The 19,910-nt window shown below is 38.6% G+C and overlaps 1 protein-coding gene across 1 annotated transcript; it reads left to right on the top strand.

Moving 5' to 3' along the window:
• Positions 1-1,738: 1,738 nt before the first annotated feature.
• On the top strand, positions 1,739-4,017 carry LOC135087031 (uncharacterized). Its single transcript, XM_063981886.1, has 3 exons — positions 1,739-2,373; positions 2,635-2,752; positions 3,706-4,017. The coding sequence occupies exons 1-3, from the start codon at positions 1,765-1,767 to the stop codon at positions 3,732-3,734; spliced, it is 756 nt and encodes a 251-aa protein (XP_063837956.1). The 5' UTR covers positions 1,739-1,764; the 3' UTR covers positions 3,735-4,017.
• Positions 4,018-19,910: the final 15,893 nt, after the last annotated feature.

Genomic DNA, 19,910 nt, shown 5'->3' on the forward strand with positions numbered 1-19,910 from the left:
ATGCATAACGATACGACAATAATGAACACAATGACCGAAATCGTCGGAAAACATTTTCAGCTCTACATTTTCATTTGGCCCGATCGGCGTGAGAAATATTAATATAAAATTTTGGATGCATATTTAATGTATTTTCAATTTGTTTTATTTTGTTTGACGACGGCTGATGAGTTCGGGGAGATAATTCGCTTTGTGTTTTATTAAACAGGAACTTATTTCACTTTGTGGTATTTACATAATGGCTGCCACGGCTGGTATTGATTTCAACTATTGAATGTTTTCAGTGGCTATTTCAAAATATCGTAGTACTAAAGATTATTCGAACGTTGAGTAACCGCAGTGGATAATGAGCACACAATTTTGATTACTTTGCTGTGTGAATTTCTAATGCGACACTGAGTACCGAACTTCAACGCATTAGTTGGCATCTCTCTACTCGTATATCTCTATGGATAATACGAGACGAGTATATTATTATCCACTGTGCCCATGGCGGCCAATGCGAGGTAGCCTTTCTTACCTTCATTGTCTCCAGGCAACAAAGGAGTACTTAGCCGCTACATTTAAGCTGCAACTCATACTATACAGGGCGTAACACACCGGTTTAGTTCTGAATATAACTTTTTTTAAAGTTATTCCGATCATTATATGAAATTAATCATCGACTATTTCAAATTGCTTAAAATCAAATAAAATAAACAACCTATTGTATGAATAAAATAAATCATTACATAGTATAAAACAAAGTCGCTTTCCGCTGTCTGTCCCTACGTATGTTTAGGTCTTTAAAAGTACACAACGGATTTTGATGCGGTTTTTTTAATAGATAGAGTGATTCAAGAGGAAAGTTTATATGTATACTTAGCACCCATGCAAAGCTGGAGCGGGTCGCTAGTATATTATGTGCTAAAATTACACAAGCAAGCAATAATGATTTACTTAATATTTATTATTTTTCTCACAACTGAAAGCAGTGCCTATAATTGACTTGTCAGCGACTTTTTGATGCATACATAATTAAATTCCTGCAATTTTCCACCGGGCAATTGCAACACAATATTTTTATATTTTCATTATCTGCTTTAATAGTCTATTAATTAAAATATCAAGTTAATGATACTGAATATTTTTGCGAAATTCATTAACTCAACTCCGGGTCAATTCCAATAATGTCATAATTAGGTAATATTATTTTATAGAATAGCCGTAATAAGTCCTGTTCGTTTTCCAGGAAATTTTTCCAATGTCTATTAGTGTAATCTGTATTTATTAAATACACCCTGTATGTCCCGGAACTTTTGCCAGCACTCAGTCCAATATGTATGTAAATGAACGGAAATTCATCATGACGACTCGCGCCGTATAGCAAAATAGTAAAGCGCCCGTAAAAACGCCTGTTGTATGCCGCTACGTTGGCGAGTAATGTAACGTTTCAGAATATAGGACAAAGCACACCTGGTAAAAATGTAATAACGATATCTGGCAACCCAGAAGCGTTGTATGCTCTATGGCCCCTCTCTATGGTCTCTTTTTCCTACCATTCAAGTGTGTGCACATGGTTGTAAATTATCTTCTCAATAAATAGAATATCACTGAAGTTAAGTGTCTTTTGTACCTGCCGCATCACTCTGTTCATGGTCCTTCAGAGCTGGATGTAGGAGTCTGTACTGAGAATCTGTACTTATAGCAGTTTTTTTCGTGTTGTGTGCTGCCGGCCCGGGGTGACGTTAACGCATTGCATACCACTTATTGCGTGCTTTCAAAATGCCCCTAACCGGCGAGGATACCAGCAGTGATTTTGCTCATCAAGACAAGCAAAAATTGATAAATGTGAGAAGATACATCAAAGGCCGCATATCACTTGTGGAAAATGAGCTGGGGGACATTTCTACCGTAAAATCCACCGCCATGTTGGATGTTGCCGCCGAACGAATTAGCAGTCTTTTTACGAGATTGGAGGACGTCAATCTCAATTTGGAATCGATGGATACTTCAGAGACCGCTGAGGGATCGAAAATCGAGTCAAGGTGTCAAAGAATACTAACTGACATTCGTGAACGTCGTGAGGCGCTGAAGCATCATTGTAACTCATCGGCGAGTGACTCCGGATCGACGCAAGAGCACCAGCATAAACCGAATCTTCCCAAGATATCGTTGCCCAAGTTCAGTGGAAGTTATGGAGACTGGTTGTCGTTCAAGGATTTATACGTCACTATGGTACACGGAAATGAAGATTTAAGTCCCGTGCAGAAGTTCTATTACTTGAAGTCGTGTTTGGTCGGCGAAGCTGCCTCTTTGGTTACGACTTTGGAATGTACGAACGAAAACTACGTGAAGGCATGGTCTGCGATTACATCAAGATATGACAATAAGGTTCTTATAACTAATTATCATTTGCAACACATTTTGTCTTTACATAAAGTCAATGGTAAATCTTATACACTAAGACAATTAACAAATGAATTTATGCAGTATTATAACTCACTATTATCACTGAATATTTCAAAATTGCAAGATATTATTCTCATACATATTTTGTCAACAAAAATTGATTACAGTTCTTTGCGTGACTTTGAATTGCATAGAGATTCCAGTGATTTCCCTAGTTTGCAACAATTTCTTAACTTTATACAGCAGCGCTGCCAAGCATTAGATATGCTATGCCGTGATGAAGCAGTGAGCACTACAAAGGTTGTGCCTCCGGCAAAGAGCACTAGTCATGTGACTGTTGGCAGCGGCAGTAATGCAAATGGTAAGTTATTTTCTTGTTTGTACTGCAACAAAAATCACTCAACTTACAAGTGTTTTAAATTCATTAAATTGAGTCCCAATGACAGACAGACATTTGTTAACAAAACTAATTTGTGTGTTGTTTGTTTATCAGATAAACATTGTACTAGCAATTGCACATCCAATATTGTCTGTAAAAAGTGTTTACAAAAGCATCATCACTTATTACATCTTGATTCGCAGACATGTAATGAGACTTCTGCCCGTAGCTCTACTTCAAATGATTCTCACATCAATTCCCCGAGTAATGTTGTAATGACATCTTCAATAGTTACACAAAATAGTACCTCTGTATGTCAAGTGTCCCTTCTGCCCACTGCATTAGTGAATGTGTGTGACAGTGATGGTAAGCGATATGACTGCACTGTGCTTTTGGACATAGGTAGCCAAAAGAATTATATTAGTTCTGCGTTTGCTAATAAATTGTACTGTGTTAATTTTGAAGATGCTAGTCAAACTGTGGCCGGGGTGGGAGGTCATACTTGTAAAATAAAGCATAAAGTTGCACTATCAGTTTATTCTAACTGTTCTGATTTTAAATATTGTTCAGAATTCGGTGTGTTAGATTTTATTACTGATCCTTTACCAATGGTCAATGTGTCTAAAGAGGCACTGCCGTCTCTCATGCATTTGCATTTAGCTGACCCTAATTTCAATGTGTCTAAGGACATTGATATGATTCTTGGTGTTTCATGTTTTGCAAAATGTCTTCGAGAAGGCAAGATCGATCTAGGTCCAAATATGCCCACATTAATAAATACTGAATTTGGTTGGGTATTTTGTGGTGAATTGTCTGTGGTAGGTCAACATGTTTCGGGTTTAAAAAGCCAATGTCATTTGTCTGTCCTACATAACGACATTAAAAAATTTTGGCAATTAGAAGAAATGCCTAATGATAATATGTTGTCATTTCAGGAGAAAAGGTGCGAACAGAGCTACCTTGATTCTGTGTCCAGGGATGAAGAAGGAAGGTATCATGTCGATTTGCCAATAAACAAAGAACTTCTACCAAAACTAGGTAATTCTTACAATGTTGCTTTTCGTTGTCTTATGTCATTGGAGAAAAAATTCCAAAATAATTCTGACTTTTTTAAGGCCTATAAAGCTTTTATTGAGGAATTTCTTAAACTTGGCCATGCTCACTTTGTTCATATAAATCCACACAAAAGTGATGAAATTGAATATTACATGCCTCATCATGCTGTCTTGAAGGAAAGTTCCTCTACTACCAAGCTTAGGATTGTATTCTCACTTCTTCACTTCTACGGGTTTGAGCTTAAATGATGTACTTCTTGTGGGTCCTGTTGTTCAACCTGACATGTTTACCATACTTCTGAGATTTCGTACCTATGTTTATGTTTTTGTGTCTGATATAACTAAAATGTACAGGCAAATTCGAGTGAAACCTCAGTATCAAGTACTTCAGCGCATCCTGTGGAGAGATGATCCATCGCATGATATACAGTGTCTTCAGCTGGATACTGTTACATATGGAACAGCATCAGCCAGTTACCTTGCTACACGGACATTGGTGAAATTGGTTGAGGATGAAGGTGATAATTTTCCATCTGCTTCTAAGGCATTACTTCAAAGTACCTTCGTTGATGACATTTTGCATGGCGAGAATGATCTTTCTTCTGCATTAAATACCATAAATGAGTTGCAAGAGTTGTTAGCTAAAGGAAGGTTTGAATTGCACAAATGGTACTCTAATAGCTCAATGTTAATGTCGCAATTTCCTCCTGAAAAACTTGAAAAATGTCATTTTTCCTTTGACAATAAAGAAGGTTCTTGTATTAAAACGCTAGGTTTGAAGTGGGAGCCAAACTCAGATAAATTTCAGGTCGAGGTACCTAAATATACTTCCACTAGTCATACCAAAAGAAATATTTTGTCTGATATTGCTAAGGTCTATGATCCCTTGGGTTTTATTGCTCCAGTTACAGTCTATGCTAAGTTGATAATGCAAGATATCTGGAAGGCAAACGTTGACTGGGATTCTGAGGTGCCTGACGCTATTTTATCTAAATGGAATTTTTTTTGTGCCAATCTTGAATGCTTGAATGTCATTTCAGTGCCTCGTCTCATGGTTAATACTGACGCAGAGAGGGTTGAGCTTCATGGCTTCGCAGATAGCTCCACGAAGGCGTATGGCTGCGTCGTGTACATCCGCTGCAGTTGTCCTGAAAAAACTACAGTCCACTTAGTATGTGCGAAGACAAGAGTTGCTCCTCTCAAACCTGTCACTCTGCCTAAGTTAGAACTTTGCGCTGCACTGTTGCTTGCTAAGCTTATGAGCACTGTTTCCAAAACTTTAAATATTAGTTCTGAGAACTCATTCTATTGGACTGACTCCATGATTACCCTGTGTTGGATACAGAGTGATCCCTCTAGACGAGATGTTTTTGTATCGAATAGAGTTGGCCAAATACAAAATTTGTCTCCTAAAGACAATTGGTTTCATGTAAAGTCTTCAGAGAACCCTGCTGACATGGCTTCACGTGGTTTGGAACCACAGGATCTTTCCAATTGCAAATTATGGTTTAATGGACCTAACTGGCTTTTTCAAAGTGACTCACCTTGGCTTCATTCACATCAAGCGTTTTCTCAGGATGACTCAGTGGGTGTTGACAATAGTAATGACATGCCAAGTGTAGCACTACCTACCTTTGAGGAGACTAAAAACGATTTTCTTGAATTATTTGAGAGATATTCGTCTTGGAGTCGATTGGTTAGAGTCATGGCTTATGTACGTCGATTTATTAACAATATGGAAAATGCTAAATCTAAAATCACTGAATTTCTCACAAGTAAGGAGCTTAATCAAGCATCAAGTTGTATCATCAAATGCCTGCAGCATGCTCATTTTCAAAAAAATGCTAATGGTAATGTTTCCTCGGAACTTGGTTCTGGTTCTAAGTCTTTGAAGTTTTTAAACATATTTTCAGATGGCGAAGGAATGTTGCGCGTGGGTGGTCGCTTACGTTATGCTGATATCCCTGTTGATCAAAAATTTCCATTGCTACTGCCAGCACGTTGTCATGTCACTGACTTGTTGATTAGGTATGAGCATGAGAGGTTGTTGCATGCTGGAACGCAGACGACTTTGTCCAGTTTACGAAGATTTGTGTGGCCGCTAAACGCTCGAAATTCTGTGCGTCATTTCATACACAAGTGTGTACGTTGTTACAGGTTTAAGGCAGAAACTGCTTCACAAATAATGGCTGACCTACCCAAATGTCGTATTACTCCTTCTCGACCCTTTCTGTTCACAGGCATAGATTTTGCTGGACCGCTGTCTGTCAAAGTTGCTCGTATAAGGAAACCTATTATAACTAAAGGTTAAATTTGCCTTTTTGTGTGCTTGAGTACTAAAGCTATTCATATCGAACTAGTGTCGAATCTCACTACTAAGGAATTTCTAAATGCATTGCGTAGATTCATTTCTAGACGAGGTAAATGTGCTAAAATATTCAGTGATAATGGTACTACTTTTCATGGGGCAAAAAATGAGCTTATTCAACATGTTTAAGAACGATTTTGAACAAGTTTCAAATTATGTAATTTCAGAAGGTATTGAATGGCGGTTTATAATTCCTCATTCAGCTCATTGGGGCGGGTTATGGGAAAGCTCTGTAAAACTTGTAAAGCATCATTTAAAGAGAGTGTTAGGACACACCGTACTTTGTTATGAACATTTGTATACTCTCTTAACTCAAATTGAAGCTATTGTAAACAGTCGACCAATAACTCCATTGAGAGACTTGGATGGTGATGAGCAGTGTCTCACGCCAGCTCATTTTTTAATTGGGAGCAGTCTGACTTCGTTTCCGGAGGGTGATTTTGCAGAATTTCCTGATAATAGATTGGATGTATATCAACAAATATGTAAGCTACGGCAAACCTTCTGGAAGCGTTGGAAGACTGACTATTTAAATACATTACAAATGAGGTATAAATGGTACAAAGAAAACCCAGATTTAATGTTAAATACTATTGTTTTATTAAAGGATGATAATCAGCCACCAATGTCTTGGCCATTGGGTCGTGTAGTTGAATTATATAAAGGTAAAGATAATCATATTCGAGCTGTTGTTGTAAAAACTAAAACTGGTTTGTATTCTCGACCTATTACAAAAATTGTCCCATTGCCTATTGAGCAAAATAATTAACTTAAGAACTGATAAATGTAATTTTATAATTACTGTCTAAACTGTAAAGTTAAAAGTTTAATTATGTATTTGTTTAACTTTCATTATTAAGAACATAGTTTGATTTGTTTCTACACTATGAGTGTATACTATCTTGTGTATTAAACTAAATATTGTATACATAATTACATGTTATATTTAAAGGATTTACAATAAGTAAAACTTGTTTACTACTAGTATGTAACTGGTAGGCTATTATAGCTCGTAGGACACCTTATGGTTGTGTACTTATGTATGATGCCAAGAGCTTGTACTTATGTATGACGCCAAGAGCGCTTAGGTTTGTTGAACTTACTTACCTTAATTAATTTCTTTCTTGTTAAGTGCATTTCTTAACTAACTTAACTTACTTTCTTCTTGTTTGTAGGTGTATTTCATTGCTTAAGTATTATATTGCAAAATGTAAGCTGTAATGTTAATAACTTTAACTTCTTTGTTTGAAGATTGAAATGTAATTTCAATGGGGCGGGTGTATGGTAAAAATGTAATAACGATATCTGGCAACCCAGAAGCGTTGTATGCTCTATGGCCCCTCTCTATGGTCTCTTTTTCCTACCATTCAAGTGTGTGCACATGATTGTAAATTATCTTCTCAATAAATAGAATATCACTGAAGTTAAGTGTCTTTTGTACCTGCCGCATCACTCTGTTCAACACCTATCAACCTGGAAGCAGACCGTAAATTCATCTCGAGGTGGTCAGTATTCTTTGTATGAAACTCCTTACTACGGCTCCGTAAGTAAATGCCTCGCCTCGTGCTTACGTAGGGTTGACCGCACGGCGAAAGGCGATGAACAGTGTTTATCCCTTTCCAAGTTGATAAGTGTGCTGTAACCTTATACCTGACGTAACTCTGTTATATTGGGTTGTAAATTTAAGGATGTAGAGGTCATATTTGTGTGGCATTCATCAAGTTTATATCAGTTGTTGGAACTACTACATATTTTACTTCATTGGCTTCAGCGCAGGGTGTGATCTATCATTGTATGTAGTGTTATAGATTTATAGCAGATAGCTTTTTCCCGCGGCTTCATCCGCGTGAAATTTAGTTTGTCACAGATCATCATAACTTATGGCCAATAATATGTTATTCTGGGTTATAAACAATAATACTGTAAATTTTCATCAAAATCCGTTCTATAGTTTTTGCGTCAAAGAGTAACAAACATCCAGACATCCATATAAACTTTCGCATTAATAATATTAGTAGGATAGTAGGATATTTATTTTACCAATAAAATAATATGTTATTATTGATTTCGCCTATTATATTGAATGCATTGTACCTTTGTATGTTATTATTCATCTAAGCGGTTTTTGGTGCGGCACTAGTTCAGCCATTCATGGTTTCAAAAGTGTAGAACTAATATTGCTACGGATAGTAGCAATCATTCCGATCGTAGCGGAGTAGGTACTACGAGTCGTAGCGCATAGCGTTTCGTAGCTGAGATTCAGATTGTAGTAGGTTGCTACGGATAGCAATAGCAGCAATCACTCTGATCGTAGTGGAGTAGGTACTACGAGTCGTAGCGCATAGCGTTTCGTAGCTGACATTCAGATTGTAGTAGGTTGCTACGGATAGCAATAGCAGCAATCACTCTGATCGTAGTGGAGTAGGTACTACGAGTCGTAGCGCATAGCGTTTCGTAGCTGAGATTCAGATTGTAGTAGGTTGCTACGGATAGCAATAGCAGCAATCACTCTGATCGTAGCGGAGTAGGTACTACGAGTCGTAGCGCATAGCGTTTCGTAGCTGAGATTCAGATTGTAGTAAGTTGCTACGGATAGCAATAGCAGCAATCACTCTGATCGTAGTGGAGTAGGTACTACGAGTCGTAGCGCATAGCGTTTCGTAGCTGACATTCAGATTGTAGTAGTTTGCTACGGATAGTAGCAATCATTCTGATCGTAGCAGAGTACTACGAGTAGTAGCGTAGTGCGTAGTCAAATTCGGATTTTAGTAGTTATTGAATATTTTTTAGTTCGATATTATAAGTTTTAAATAAACAACTTGAAAAAATCAAACTGCCTATCGTGGGTTCAGTTCCCGCCTGAGGCAGTTCGATTTTTTGGAGTTGTTTATTTAAAATTTAGTTTGAGAAACGACTATAATCGCTTATTTAATTACGATTGGATATCATAAGGTTTGTGCAGAGTCGACGATGCGTGACATCACAATAATATACCGTTCAACCTATCATGCAGGCACATTAGAAACGCTCGAGTAAAACCTGTCTCCAAGTTTATATCTACCATCCGCAGATGTTCGCCCGCGTTCCTCAAGTAACAAGCCCCGGTACGGGACCATTGTTTATTCAAAAACTTTTATGATTAAGTCCCGGAATTGAATCCGCTGAGAGAGCGGAACGCGCGAAGTGCTCGGGACACACAGACGATCGTTGTAAACAACAGTTTATTTTTTCAATATTTTTGCATTTTTTATTTATTACACTTGTACAGAACTGTAAGGTTTACTTTTGTATGAGCAAGTATATTTTTAGGTCACCTAATCATCTCAATGTTAATTTCTATCACATTATATTTCGAGATAGCTCTTACTACTATAACTCATCTTAGAATTATTCTATTAAACAAACAATTTCAGACGAAGTTACGAACAGACAACGTAAACCAAGGTAAACAATTTGGTGTGGTGCCTTATTAAGTTGCAATAGGTGCATTTCTCCTGGGGTGCGATGGTGACGGACCTCCTCGTGGTGCACCCTGGGCAACGTCCGCGTGGTCTGTTCACGCGGGCGGCTAACTTCTCACCTGCGCGGCAGGTCTCGTCAACTCGGCGGGCCTGTCGGGCAACCCGTAACCCACAATTGAGTGGGCCGGGGGCCGTCGAGGCATTTGCCCGGGCCACGATGCAGGGGACATCTTTAAAAACCCCCACAGGTGGGGGCTGGCGGGGCGTTTGCCCGGGCCCATTCTTTGGAGGGCCTCGGTACTTCTCTGATCAGCAGAGCTGACCGAGCAGCGGCATAGAGCAGACCGTAACCCGCTACGGCGGGCCGGGGGTCCTGTTGTACCAGGGCCGCGAGGAGAAAACCTCTATAAAAAACAACTGGAGGAGGAGGTTGGGGGTTCCCTCGAAGCCAGAGAGGCTAGCCTGAGGCGGAGCTGCGGACGAATGTCCAACCAGGACAATAACTCGCGGCTCCGTTTCTTTGGGCTCTGGTGGAAACCGTCGGGTTTTAGTGGGTAGGCCCCGCCTTTAGTGGGTAGGCGGGGAGAGTCCCACATAACCCACTGGCCGTCCCCATAGACCAGTGGGTATGCGCAAAGCATTTCCCGACGAAAAAAAAAGGTGCATTTCTCCTACACAAAATTTCCTATAGCGCTGTTCACTGTTCAATTCGATTTAAGTTTTGTCTCTATAGTCCCACCATTCTGAAACGTTTAGTGGAAAAAATAAAAAACTAACAACCCAGTATTGACAGTAGCACCTTCCTGTAAATGTCATAATTATATGGTTACTAATAATCAGTATAGATAGAGCGCCCCCTTGACAATATCATAGTTGGGATAGTTCATTGTTGGACATCTAAACATTTGAAGTGACAGTTGAAACAAAAATGTCACTACAAAAACGCTGACCGCCTCTAACAGGAAAAGGCGAACCAAAAATATATATTTGAATTATACCGTCTGCTTTGTATTCTACGCGGCCGTGTCTCACCGCCCCAAAGTAACTTGTTTATCGGTATGTATTTGTCAATCCAATCGCTTGGTGCGTGTTGGCCAATAAAAAATATTTTCGGGACTCCATCCGAGCTGTTATTCCAGGGAAGGTTAAACGGATTTCCACCGTATTTCACTTCCACGTCACATCTGATGTCTAATGACATCAATGACTGATAAGGCAAAGCCACCTTAATGGCTCAGATGATTCAAACGAGAATGACAGTTAAGTTCGATTTTTGTGACATCTTTTTTTCGTTAGGGAGACCGAAAAGAGTTGTGACATTGTATGAATATTGACTGATTGATAAAATTTTAAATCAGTCAAAACCACTTTTTACTGATTTTTGCAGTATGTACGGCATACAGCATAAACATATCAAAATATTCTGGCGTTGAAAGGGTTAATAACGTGCGGATTTCATCAAGGACGCGGGGTCCGCATGCGTGACGCCGCAAGTGTCATTTTCATACAAGTATTTACTGTAATGCGTGGAATACGCATATTTAATCCGCACAATATTAAATGCACCATTACCTACCTCTTCTTAGTCGGGCACTCTTGTCAGAGTGGTAGTGGTTGCGCTGACGAGGTACATGGTGGGGTGATGTCATCTCCGAGGGTAGCTCTCCTGGCGATGTGCCTCCATTTCTGACGGTTAGAGGCGTCGCGAGTACACTGGACCACGGTGGACTCAGTGGCCTTTGTGATGGCGTCTATCCAGCGGGTTAGCAGGTCCGTTACCTAGCAGGTGATTTCAACACATTTAAGCTAAGTTTCACCATCTTACTTTAACATTGACAAACGTCAAAAATCTGTCAAACTCCATACAAAAGGCACCGGTTATTGTTACCGTTAAAAAAGCAACTCAGCCTTTTTAAACACCTTAGCATACTCGAACTATCTCGCTAAAATGTTATATCGAGTAGTTGGGAATATGCAGTATAGTTGCAATAGTTGCTACAACTATGTGCGCGTTAGCTTTAGCGAGAAAAGAGAAAATGGGTGTTTAGAAATTACAGGATGCTCGGCTCGCGAGCGAATATTCATGTTTAGTTTTTTTACTTTTTTCAAACGTACATTCTAGAGTGACTGTGTTTCTCTAGTAAGACAAAGTATTTTCACGCTAAACCACTGAACCGATTAAGATGAAGTTTAAGATCTATGGAAAACAGTTTTATTCCGATTTTTGAATCGCGAACACGTGCGTAAGAAAGTTTTTCTGTGACAAATTGTAATGTGTGAATTGTAAGAAATGCCGTCCGTTGCTATAGTAGGTATATTATTTCTATCAGAAACAAACGAATACTAACGCCCGTACCTATTCACAAACTTTACTATGAGGTCTCACAGTGCGCGTGGACGCACAGGGTGGCACACAATCACAGAGCTCTGTTCAACGCTGTGCATTCGATTTGCTGCTTCACTTAAGCAAGCATCGTTTGTGAATACGAGCGTTAACGTTTGATCCAAATTCCTACAGATCCAATTAAAAGCAGTTACTTTATTAAAAATAACGCGTTAGATATCCGATCTTAATAGTCTGAAAATCTGTAACTCAATTTCAAAAGGTATAACGACTAGACGTTTCTAATTAATCTCATAGACCTTGTTATCTTGAAGAGGGTGAAATAATTACACGGGTAAGTTAATATCGCAATACCGTCAAGTTGGACCCGCCCCATCTGGGCGAAGTTAGACTTTGAGAAGCGAGAAATTACAGCTTTTGCTGGACCGATTTCATTTCAAATTGTTAATGTCGTTCTGCTAATGGCAGATAAAAGTTTACACTAACTTAGTTTTGCACAGTTTTATTCTGATTAGTTTCATTGCGATAGAATAAGATGACTTTTTCCCGGGGAAAAAATATGTTTATGGTCATATATCATACATCTTTGGTATGAAGTTCTTTGGTCACGTCTCTAGAAATGAGAACTCGATGTAGAGACCGGTAGTTCAGGGCCAGGTTGAAGGCAAGAGAACACGCGGTCGATCGCTAACCCGCTGGATAGACGCCATCACGAAGGCCAATGAGTCCACCATTGTCCAGTGTACTCGTGACGCCTCTAACCGTCAGAAATGGACGCACATCGCCAGGAGAGCTACCCTCGGAGATGACATCACCCCACCATGTACCTCGTCAGCGCAACCACGACCACTCTGACAAGAGTGCCTGACTAAGAAGAAGATCATAAATATCTTCATAGGATGTTTTTAAAGGCTGCCAAGCTGAGATCTTCTCTACACAAGTGCCAGAGCGATTGGAATAAGAGATAGGAATGGTATCGTACTCGCAAATCATAGTCATATAGAATAGCTCTGAAAAAATATTTAAGTTTGATTTGATGACTCTTTATTTTTTTGGGTTCCGTGATAAATCAATTTTAGAGACCTCCAAGTCTGTCCTTCCGTCGATATATTTGTCAATTCAAATAGTAATTAGTACACAGCTGTAATTTGACAGCATTGTACTAAAATAATGACGTCTACAAAGTTAGCAAGAAGCTAATTACACTTGCGTGTGACGTCAAACATCCAAATTCTAATCTATTTACAGTAACTAGACTGTTTATTTAGGCAACAGAGCTTATGATCATTAGGAGTTTCGGTCTACGCCCATGCATTCGAAGCTCGAGCAAAGGCAAGCCGCAACTCCCTCAAAACATTAATCTAACAATCAAAATTTTCCGGATACATCGTATTTTCTGCTTCAAAGACACGTCACAATTCGGGGACTTTGGAAATTTCCAAAGTTTCAGGCCGCGTAATGACAAACGACTTACTAATGAGAGCGGAGCTGGATTACTTGGGCGGATAGCGGATGGTATTTGCTCATGCGCGACTTCTGATGTAATTCTGTTTTGTATAGAACTTTGTTGTTGCTGTCTCAAGAAGAAGGGTGAGTTACAGCTCAATATCTAATTATAGACTTTGCCTTAATATGTAGTTACATTCGAAGAATTTGGTTTAGCAGGGCGCTCGGGCGAAATTTCACGAAAGCCCTTAATGTTTATTTATCTAATATAAAGTTCAGTCACCTGTACACTATTATGATCTGAAGTTCTGTTTTAAGTACACTTTTGAATATGAGGTCTTAAATTATTATTATGAATTCTAATACAAATTAACCATGTAATGTCGAAACCACATTAAAGTGACATTAAAATACCGAACGCTGGGTAGTATACACGATAAGTTCACCATTGAGGGTAGTTCCAATTTTTATCGTATCTTGTCACCATCACCGCGGCCGCGTCTGTGCATTTATTTAAATAGTTAACCGTCAGCCGGGAGCAACATCCGGCGTGACGTCACTACCGGCGTCCCATACCGCGTTTGCTATTGTTAGAAAATAATAGCTGTATGAGTGAGCATGTCACGGCTGGAACAAAGCTTTGATGTAACGGGACTAAAAGAGTGTGTTTATTATTTGTATGTGAACATGGGTTGTAAAGAAAATAAGTTGTGTTATGTGGCTGGCGACGATTCTGGTGGCAGAATTTTATGAAACTAGCGGCCGCCCGCGACTTCGTGCCCGTGAACCCCGTTTTACCTCCTTAGGGGTTGAATTTTGCAAATTCCCGTCTTAGTGATCACTGAAAACCCCCATGCAAAATTTGAGACTCCTAGCACTTGTAGTTTCTGAGATTTCGTGATGAGTCAGTGAAGTTTCGCTTTTATGGATATAGATTTGGGTGTGTTACTTCGAGAAAAATATGAATTTCTACTATTTAAAGATAGCAGAGTACCTTTTCTTTCATCGAAAATCAAACTTACGATATCCGGTGAAAATTCATCGAAAGCTTAGTTATTTCAGATGGGATTTAAGATAGAGAATAACGAATGGGAAACTTGTTAAATTCATTCGTTTCAACCTATTGTCGTACATTGCTGGACAAAGCCCTTCGCCTACGCTACGGATAAAATATTCTGATTAAAATTTCTAATTATTCTAATCTTGAATTTCAGAATTTGTGGATCGTATTTATGTTAAATGTATTTTTTTTATCCACAATGAGGAAGCTCTTGGCCTGTATCTCACCTGATGGTAAGTGACGATCAGGCCGAAGATGGAAGCGAGCTTCACCCGGAATCCTCAACCACAGAGGAATTATTGATATGATAATAGTAGATTATAGAAATATTATTAAGATCGTTAACATTTTTATGTCTAGGTAATAAATAAATATTTTGGTCAGTTGTTACGAGTACAACGAAGATTAGATCTTCTTTTCTCTTAACTTAAAGCATTAATAACCAAAGTTTCTAAGTTTGTCAAAAAATCCTAAATCACCAAAGTAGGTACTCGTACCTTCACCATTATCTGTGAAGTCGTTCAGTCCACGCAATCGGAATAACCCCCGGCCACCGGCCCGGCAATGAAAAAAGTTGTGGCCGGGTCGTATGGACCGCATAACCGTTAACCCGTAACCTGCCGGGTGTTTTATACGGACGAGAAAAACTCGGGATGTACGCGCGTAAAGAGTGGGCTAGTGACTATGATGTAAGGCTTGGACAGGTAAAAAAAATTTGTTAGAATTTTACGGCACTATTCCCACTTTTCGTACCCACCACTGCAACTCCTTTGTAGCCAAGATCTACAGCTTGATCGCCAATAAAACTCAACTAGTGAAGGTCAAGATTGTCCCGCGAGTTTGCGAGTATCTTGCGAACTGAAAATTAGTAAGTATTTGAGTAGCAATTATGAACTGGATAGCAAGAGACTGGTGGCGTATTCTAATTTGACACTAAAAACTTTTCAAACTCAGATATTTATTTAACTATCACCATCATCACGCTAAAACCAATCGTGGGTGGAAATCCACTTCTAGACATAACTCTTTAGGCCAAGGGATGACGCCCCAAAACATGACAATGCTTTTCGCACCCAGCTTTTCCTTTTTTGAAATCGTTCGCCCATTAAACAAGGAGTAATCTACACTACGTTTTTAAAAACATCGGGAACCCTTTTTTATTTCACTTCAAGATTTTAAATATTTAGCATTTTGTTTGAGACGTCTTTGTAGAATTCGAGTCTCAGTTTTTTTAAGCCAAACTCGTAGTCACCCTAAGTATGACATGTGACAAAGTTGTTTAGTGACACGGGGAATAGAGTTTGGGATTTGTCTCTTGATAAGATGACGTTAGATACAATGTTATCTTATGTTGTAGCTCTACCTGCACCTTTGGATAATTGTGGTAAAACTTAGGGTAGAACGTAAAGTATGTCATGTATCTCATCAATTGTCGCCCACCTTCAACTTACTATCAAATATTGACCAATGCCAAGTCCAATGTATCCAAAAGTTTTCATAATCATTACCATTTTTGTCTAAGGCCTAATTCTCCACTCGAGAACTTTTCTGCCCCAGCGGCCATCAGCTCTGCGAGCAATTAGTAAATTTTTCAGTAGTCTCAGTCATTTAGTCTTCACGTTTTATGACGTCATCGCTGTAAGAAAGCCGTGTCTAAATTTCAATTTACTGCGTCGTTTATTTTACTGCAATCCCGAACGGTGAGGCGTCATTAGGTAGTCATTAAAAAGCCATTTGACGTAAAACCGTGTCTCTCCGAGAAAAGTCCGTCATCTTGTGATGAATTTTAAGGCCTATTTGAAAGCTCGACCAAATTTTAGGTTTCACCTGTAATTTAATTATCTATTTTTGATTACAGGTCTTTCATTTATCAATTAAAATATTACTATTAACTTATTAAGGTGAATGCCTTAAAGAGCAAAGTAGAGCAAAGTAGTTTAACAAAATTAATTTAAGTTCATTAATTTGGTCAAGTTACATAATCATGTTATGAAACTATTATTCTGTTTTGATTTATATTTTGCGGCACAACAATCAAACGGTTAGTAAAAAACAGAATCCGTTTTAAAAAACAAACAATGCCTCTCGATAAAAAGACAGAATTGCCAATCGAAATGCAAATGAATCGACTAATACCGATATTCACTCGAAACACACTCGGAATCGCTCGATTCCGTCACTCCAATTATATCTCGAATAAATTAGAAATCGCGTGAATCGAACGAAAGCGAATAATCGCAGCGATAAAGGAATCCAATTTCTATTCGGAATTAATAAGAGAGTGCCAGGTGGGTGACTCTATAGGCTGATTGCGTTTCTTTTTAGTTTTTTAAATTTAAAAGCCGGGAGTTCGGTGGAAGTTGGGATTTTATTGCCTTTTTGATTGTGATGGCAAATCTTAACTTAGGATAATTGATGGCCTGTGTATTGTAGTACGGTTAAAAGGTTTCAGGCGAAAATAGGCCAACGGATATTTAATAGTTAACAACATCTAATAGTTCGATCACCGTAACGGGTTAATTCACTCCTACAAAAGCAGGCAGCTTTCCTAGAGGCAACAAATTGGTATAAAACTTTTTTATAGTTCGAGCAAAATTAAGTACATAAGAAATTGCCTTGATTTTTTATTTATATCTTTTAAAAGTTACAGTGGCATCTTTTCTATTCCAGAACACGATACTTGGTTTCCTGTTAATCGGAACTTAGTTATTCCATTTGAATAAAATATGGCATCTGTACGTCGTATGAAGAAGTAGGTACAAGACAAGACTTCTCAAATGTTGGTAGGCACTCACAAAATTAAGGTTTCGAAGAAGGAATAAAAAAGCATTATGTTCCTTGACTCTGACTCACTGTGATATGTGCCAAATACGAAAGTGAAATTCAAAATGGAGCCAGGTTATTCACTCAGAAGCTCAGGTGTAAGGCTTGGGTTTATTAAACTCGCTAAAAATAACACACCTTCAGTGAAGACAGCTGAAAAACGCGTTGATCCAAATTGAGTTAGGAATCGGAACAAATCGAGTTGTGCTGAATTAAGCCCGCTAAAAATAGGCGCCGAGAATAGCTGAATGATGAAAAATAATATGAATTATTCTTAGCCAGGTCAGGTTTAGAATAATCAGCTCTATGCTCAGTAATTTTACTGAACAAAGCTTTTTCCTCAAAAGGAATTCAATTCTTCAATGTGAACTCTACTTGTTTAAATAAAAAATCTGTCTTTCTTGAAAATATTCATGACTCGCTGAAAATGTATGTCTTGACTTGATATTGCCGTCAAGATATTCAGAGGACATTTTAACATAATATAATATGATTTTAATGTAGTTTTTGCTCTTGGAACATCAAACATTCTGAGTGTCAAATGTCACACCTGAGAAAATTACAATGCAAATTCAATTTTAAGGCTGAGTTACACCACCTAACTTTGACCGATAACGATAACCGGTGCTTTTTGTATGGAGTTTGACAGATATTTGACGTTTGTCAAAGTTAAAGCAAGATGGTGCAACCAACCTAAGCTACTGCTTTGGACTGACATCCTATGACAATTCCTTTGATGTCCCTTAATTTGTATTCCCATTCTTTGAAATAATAATAAATTGACGCTCTGATTACAACGGCATTTGTATTGCCAGCGCCAATTTAAACGCACAGTTACGTTCGAAAAATTTCTTGGAATCCATTTTAAATATGGCCAAGTGAAAATATTGGCCTTTAAAGATCACAAAGGCGGAGATGTGTCAGAGATCCCATTATAATTTGACGCGAGAGCCCCTTATTACGTGAGATTCCGCTTTCTGATCGCACTCAGCGACTTTTCAATTTGGGCATAATTCCATTTTCTCTTTGCACTGATCCATTCATTTTAAGTTATCGAATTAGGATCGTCAATTATGGAATTATTTGGAGTGTGATAAGTAATATATTTTTATGTACAGTAAGGTATGAATAAGGTAAGGAGAACCAGAGTGACTGACATAGCCCGCAGAATCGCTAAAATCAAGTGGCAGTGGGCGGGGCACATAGCTCGAAGAGCTGATGGCCGCTGGGGCAGGAAAGTTCTTGAGTGGCGACCACGAGCTGGAAGACGTAGCGTGGGCAGGCCTCCCACTAGGTGGACCGACGATCTGGTAAAGGTCGCGGGAAGTACCTGGATGCAAGCGGCGCAGGACCGGTCTTTGTGGAAATCCTTGGGGGAGGCCTTTGTCCTGCAGTGGACGTCTTTCGGCTGAAACGAGAAGGTATGAATACAGGGTCAAAGGCATGTCAAAGGAAATCAGTCTTTGAACAATTAGTAAGGTTAAGAGATAATTCCGCTCGTTTTTTTCTTGTTTATCATGTAAAACAACATAAATACTTATTATGTAGGTATCGTCCTCAATGTAAAAAAAATCATACCAAGTTCAAAAATATTGAACTCCTGTAGGGTAGTTATTGAAATCGCATACGTCAGTATGTCATCAGTTCATTTCCCTGTTTTCTCGTTGAAAACTACAATCCGGGCAAAAAATAATGTCAAATACAACAGGACGTCTCAACCGCAAGAGCGCGACTCTCCAATTTGCCAGAGGCATGAAGAGGATGGATGGTTGTTATTCTTTCACGCTTAAATCACAAAATTAAATTATTTTGAAGATAGTTTGAGATTCAGGGACCAACAATCGTTTTTGTACCGAGAAGACGTTTTCTGTGACAGGGCCTACTCGTAAATGACTATTTTTTTCAAAAGGGCGAAGCTGCGGGCAAAATTTAGTCCTACTAATATTATAAATGTGAAAGTTTGTATGGATGTCTGGATGTCTGGATGTTTGTTACTCTTGCACGCAAAAACTGCTGAACGGATTTTGTTGAAACTTTACAGTATTATTGTTTATTTATGTGACAAATAAATTTCAATAAATAAATAAGACGTCACAAGACGTGTCTAAAAAGCGCCATCTATCGTCATTGGTTAAAATCTACATTACTGGACAAACTACTGTTTTTGACGTTCGTAAATATTCATGCGGTAAATATTAAAGTAGTGAAACGCCATCTATCAACATGATATCTAACAACAGATTTTACGAACTAAGGGGGTAAAACGAGGTCACGAGTCAGAAATAAATTGAAATATCTTTATTTTTCACATTATACACGTAGTACATACACGGTAGATACGCGCAGTGTACATAAAACAGCATCGGGCAGTTCATTAAGCCGGCGAAGCTTGCGGCGTATGCAAAATAAGCCGCGGCCCGCGGTATAACTTTAATAGAATGTCCACAAAGTACAGCCGCTATATTTTGCCAGATATTTTCGCAAAAACAGAGATGGTATTAACTATTTATTTATTTTAAACTGTTAGGTAGGTAATTAAAATTCATTTTAAGCTTTTATAACAGGAGTTTATCAAGGCTTCCC

Source organism: Ostrinia nubilalis, chromosome 2, assembly GCF_963855985.1.
Source record: "Ostrinia nubilalis chromosome 2, ilOstNubi1.1, whole genome shotgun sequence".
NCBI classification, from domain to species: domain Eukaryota; kingdom Metazoa; phylum Arthropoda; class Insecta; order Lepidoptera; family Crambidae; genus Ostrinia; species Ostrinia nubilalis.